This window comes from Aegilops tauschii, chromosome 3 (assembly GCF_002575655.3).
Source record: "Aegilops tauschii subsp. strangulata cultivar AL8/78 chromosome 3, Aet v6.0, whole genome shotgun sequence".
Taxonomy (NCBI): domain Eukaryota; kingdom Viridiplantae; phylum Streptophyta; class Magnoliopsida; order Poales; family Poaceae; genus Aegilops; species Aegilops tauschii.
Window position 1 is genome coordinate 559,623,377 of NC_053037.3, and position 5,397 is coordinate 559,628,773.

Sequence of the window (5,397 nt, forward strand, 5' to 3'; positions counted from 1 at the left end):
GAGTTTAGGTGGTTAGTTATGGGACGATTTCTAAACTTTCCTGAGAGTTTGAGGAGGAAAAATATACTTTTCCCCTTAAATATAGAGCTATATAGGACAAGATAATTTATACTTACAAGGTCAGAGATGAAATTCGGTAGAAGAAATCGAATACAAGGGGAAGGGGTGCCAGTTTTTGTGCAATTCTAGCGAGGTGACTTGGGCAATATCGTCATCAGGTCCGTCATCACCACATAAGTATCTCATCTCATCATGTGGTTTTCCGTCGCACTGTATGTGAAGCTCGATTTGTGGTTGGTGGACTGTATTGCGCTGAATTTACGTGCAGTACTAATCTTCGGTGGAAAAACAGCCACCCTGCTTTCCAAAAGGCTAGTCTACAAAATCGTTCGGTTGTGCGTTTATTTCTTGTGTTCCTACAAAGCGAGAAAGGGACCTGACGCAAGTACCAAACAGAGCACGACGTGTACTATTCAGGGGCCGACGAAGCAGGGGCCGGGCCAAGCATGATTAGAGCACCGGCTACCGCCCATTTGATTCGGAGAAACCAAGGCGTGGACCATGCACTTGGAACAGTAAGGATAAAAGGTAACGTACCTAGTGGTCGCGATTTGCAAGTGCGGTACTGTATCTGCCACTGCCATGGCCTTATCCTCCCTCTTGCTCCTCCTGCTTCTCTCGGCCGCCCATGGCGCCGCGGCTCCTCCCGCTCTCGGCTTCACGCGGAGCGACTTCCCGCCGGACTTCGTCTTCGGCGCCGCCACCTCCGCGTACCAGGTAACCGCGCATTTGTCTTCTCGGTCAGCTGGTGACTGGTGTGTATACTAGTTGGTTTCTCTTGCTCCGCTTCTCTGGTCATTTTGCTCTGATTTTTTACCCAGTATGAGGGCGCCGTGGCTGAGGATGGCAGGAGCCCAAGCATCTGGGACACCTTCACTCACGCTGGTAACTGACGAACTTTTGAGTTTTTGTGCAGGCCTTGGGGAACGATGCAAATTAAGTTTTCTTTTTTCTTTTCCTTTTTTTCTGACAATTTCCTGTTTTTGTTTGATAGGGAAAATGCCAGACAAAAGCACGGGCGATATCGCTTCTGAAGGATACCACAAGTACAAGGTAATCACCGTCATAGTTTACATTGTCTCCCTCTCGTAGAAAAACCATGGTTGAATACCACAAGTACAAGGTAATCACCGTCATAGTTTACATTGTCTCCCTCTCGTAGAAAAACCATGGTTGAATTGCTTCTACGTTTTTTCTTTGATCCCAGGAGAGAATAACACGTTATCCTTCTTGTTTCTCGTTGAATTATCTGAACATATTTGTGGAAGGAAATTCAGGGTTGTTTGTTTGGCTTACACTAATGACATCACCTGATGTTTTAGGACGACGTCAAGCTCATGGCTGACACAAACTTAGAGGCTTACAGATTCTCCATCTCCTGGTCAAGGCTTGTTCCAAGTAAAAGCTTTCCACAATATTTCTCGTTGTGGTATAGTTTCTAGTTTCTACAATAATAATGACTGATCTTTGGTTTTAAAAAAAACTGAAATTTGCAGACGGGAGGGGGGCTGTCAATCCAAAGGGGTTAGAGTACTACAATAACCTCATAAATGAGCTAGTGAAACATGGTAAGCGTATTTGTAGAAGTCTCTAAATTATGTTGTACTGACAAGATATTTCATCTTCAAAAGTTATACATGACAAGATGTGAAATCTATCATAGTTGGCTAAAGGTTATTGTTGTTTAATGCTTCACTATCTAAACCACTGCGGCCTTCTTGTTTTGTTAGGAATTCAAATCCATGTCATGCTTTACCATCTCGATTTCCCACAAGTTTTGGAAGATGAGTATGGAGGATGGTTAAGCCCTAGAATTGTGTAAGATCCTGTGCCTTTTCCTTGGTGGATGAAATTGCTCCAAAGCTGAGAATAACCAACCTTTTTTTTATAGAAATTGGATAAAGGAGGTGCCCTCTGCAAAATGTTGTCAAAATGATTATTCCTACTTTACTAGTGATATTTCCTCACCGATGGCACTGCAAAATGCAGGGAGGATTTCACAGCATTTGCAGATGTGTGCTTCAGAGAGTTTGGAGACAGGGTTTCGTACTGGACCACGATAGACGAACCTAATGTCGGCCCAATCGGATCTTACGATAGTGGAATATTTGCACCTGGACGTTGTTCCGATCCTTTTGGAATAACAAAATGTACCGCCGGGAACTCAACCGTGGAGCCGTACATAGCAGTTCATAACATGATACTGGCACATGCATCAGCTACAAGACTTTACAGAGAACAATATCAAGTGAGTTTATCGTGTGCTCAAATTAACAATAACTCTTTTCTGCCAGCACATTCTCCAACTTTTTTCGAACAAGTAAAGTATTAAGATTTATGTCTTCATCTAATTTCATTTCAGAAACACCAGTATTATCAAACCAGTAAAGACAATAGTATTTGCGAGCATTACAATTTTTACGGTGTCTTCAAGATTGCAATTTCTCTGTATAAGATTTTCCAATTTTTTGACATAGGATCTCATTAATTACACGAGCAGACTTATTTTAAAGGTTCAAAGAAACAAAAAAAAAGACTTATTTTAGTTCAGCACAATGTATTTCATACGCAAAAATTTGTGTGGTCACAAAAATTGTCTCGGGTGTAGGCTGTGCAAAAGGGAGTTGTTGGCATAAACGTTTACTCATTTTGGACTTATCCTTTGACGAACTCTACTGTGGATTTAGAAGCAACTAAAAGATATCAAGACTTCATGTTTGGCTGGTATGTGATTTAGACTCTTATCTTTGCTTCCGGATTCTGCAGCTGAATGTGCAACAAACATGGAGCTAACTAATCAGCTTGTGTTGTTGTGTAGGACACTAGGACCCTTGGTGTTTGGAGATTACCCACAAGTGATGAAGACGAATGTTGGTTCTCGCCTCCCATCCTTCACAAAATCCCAATCTGAATTTGTTAAGGGCGCTATCGATTTCATAGGAATAAATCATTACTATTCTGTCTATGTGAACGATCGCCCTTTAAAGGAAGGTGTTCGTGACTATGCAGCAGACATGTCAGTTTACCAGAGAGGTAAGCAAATTTTGTATCTGCATCGGCATATTGCTGCATTGTTCATCAGTTCAGTGGGAATTTGATTCACTAAACATATATATTGACCAACTAGTTTGTCGAAGCTTCCGAAACATATACTTACGGGATATATGCTTCCGTGATGCAGGTTCTAGAACAGACCCAGCAACAAGCGAGGTAAACGTTTCCACTATGTTTGTCAAAGATGCCAATTGCTTCAGCTGTTTTGGACATGAAGTAGTTGAACTGAGAATTCTGGGTCATGCAACTTTTTCTCTTGAGTGCAGTACGCCCCAACGGCTTATCCAGACGACCCAGAAGGATTGCAATTTGTGCTGCAGTACCTGACAGAAGCCTATGGGGGCCTCCCCATTTATGTCCAAGAGAATGGCAAGTTGATCTACTTTCTGGCCACACCTATCTCCAAACTTTTGATTCAGTTGTTCATCTAAATTAATCGATTCCGTAAATCTGATGAAGTTTGGCCATGATCTCTCTTCAGGCAAGGCATCCGCGAATGACATTCTCGATGACACCGACAGGGTGGAATACTTGAAGAGCTACATAGGGAGCACACTGGATGCATTAAGGTTAGCCGTCCAAACAAATTCCACCAGAAATTTGTGTGAAACCTTCAAAGTTCAGTTACCATGGTGCAGTTTTTGCTCTACAGAAACGGAGCCAATGTGAAAGGTTACTTCGTGTGGAACTTCCTGGACATCTTCGAGTTCCTAGCAGGGTACAAGTTAGGGTTCGGCATGTATCGTGTCGACTTTGATGACGAAGCGCGGCCACGAGAAGCCAGGCTCTCTGCTCGCTGGTACTCCAGGTTTCTGAAAAATAATGGCATTAGTGCTCAGAGTGAGGTCGACGATACAGGACACCATGCTCAACAGTAAGTTGTATAGTCAGATGCACTGAGTTGTGCGTGACCTTATTTTAGGTATATAATTTTTTTTCTGTATGTGCAACGTGTAGTACTATAAGTATGTACAGTTTATGCCGAAAACTTATCATTCTCCTAGAATAAATAGATTAAGAGTCATGTTCTACTGGTCATCCAACAAGGCGACAAAACACGTGTGAGGCTTCAATCTTATAATGCAGATGGTTTAAACTAAAAACACACGATATTATTTTCCACCGGTGTTTTTTTACTCCCGTGATTTACTTTCTCCTGCGGATATAGGTGTGACCTCATTCCCATGTTTGGACGCTGTTTGGATAGAATACAGAAATGAACTGAACCGGCATATTAGTAGCCACTGATCAGAGTAGTTGTATGCCTGAACCTAACACAGGTTTAACATTCTTTTTGGCCAAACTAGCAAAGCTGCGAGGGAGTCATTTTTGGTGTCTTTAATAGGTTTACAAATAAACCATTGATTAGAGTATTCGTATTGTTCAGCTAATAGCCATTTGGGTGGGCTAGAAACGCGTCACTTGGTGTGCTCTCAGCCACCGCCATGTGTCGTGCTATGGGCACTCCCTTTAGATTTTTTTTCCTGTACGCGTTTTTGCGCTTTAAGATATATATTTTTTGGTTTTTTGGCTTTTCGGTTTTCCTCGGTTTTTCTTAGGATTATATTTACTTCTTCTGGAGGCACGGATTTGCTTTTGTGAGAGGCACGGTCGTTTTTTCTTTTCTAGATTTAGTTCTCCTGGAGGGACGAATTTGCTTCCGTGAGAGGCATGGTCAGGGAAAAAATCATGTTTTTTTTTCTTCCGCGAGAAGCACAGATTTACTTCTCATGGAGGCAGAAGGGAAAAAACGTGTTTTCTTTTTCCTTCTGCGAGAGGCGTAGCTTTACTTCTTGTAGAGGCACAGATTTGCTTCCGCGAGAGCCACGATCGGGCCTCTCGGAAAGAAAAAAACATTTTCTTGTATTTTTCTTTTCGTGAGAGACACATATTTATTTCTCGTGGAGGCACGGATTTGCTTCATCGAGAGGCACGGTCGTGCCTCTCGGAAAGGGAAAAGACAATTTTTTTCCTTCCGCGAGAGACACGTATTTAATTCTCGTGAGGCACGGATTTGCTTACTCGGGAGGCATGGTCGTGCCTTTCAGAAAGTTTTTTTCCTTCCATGAGAGGCATAGATTTACTTCTTGTGGAGGCACGGATTTGCTTCCGCGAGAGGTACAGTCGTGCCTCTCAGAAAGAAAAAAAAAATGCATTTTCTTGTTTTTTTCCTTCCGCGAGAGGCACAAATTTACTTCTGATGGAGACATGAATTTGCTTCCTCGAGAGGCATGACCTCTCGGAAAGGCAAAAACATGTTTTTTGCCTTTCCTTCCACGAGAG

At 42.4% G+C, this 5,397-nt stretch overlaps 1 protein-coding gene across 3 annotated transcripts; it reads left to right on the top strand.

The window, feature by feature from the left end:
• The first annotated feature begins 410 nt into the window (after positions 1–410).
• Positions 411–4,138, top strand: LOC109779807 (beta-glucosidase 5). Of its 3 annotated transcripts, none has more exons than XM_020338424.4 (13): positions 411–777; positions 882–945; positions 1,055–1,113; positions 1,383–1,458; positions 1,557–1,628; positions 1,791–1,878; positions 2,050–2,308; positions 2,669–2,784; positions 2,879–3,093; positions 3,242–3,270; positions 3,381–3,483; positions 3,596–3,683; positions 3,753–4,138. In XM_020338424.4, exons 1-13 carry the CDS (start codon positions 643–645, stop codon positions 3,781–3,783), a joined length of 1,335 nt encoding a protein of 444 aa, XP_020194013.1. In that variant the 5' UTR covers positions 411–642; the 3' UTR covers positions 3,784–4,138. The 3 variants fall into 3 exon arrangements, with proteins under 3 accessions (XP_020194013.1, XP_020194012.1, XP_073367233.1); XM_020338423.4 differs by having other exon boundaries at positions 3,767–4,138; XM_073511132.1 differs by lacking the exons at positions 411–777; positions 882–945; positions 1,055–1,113 and adding an exon at positions 1,135–1,183 and having other exon boundaries at positions 3,767–4,138.
• The last annotated feature ends 1,259 nt before the right edge of the window (positions 4,139–5,397 follow it).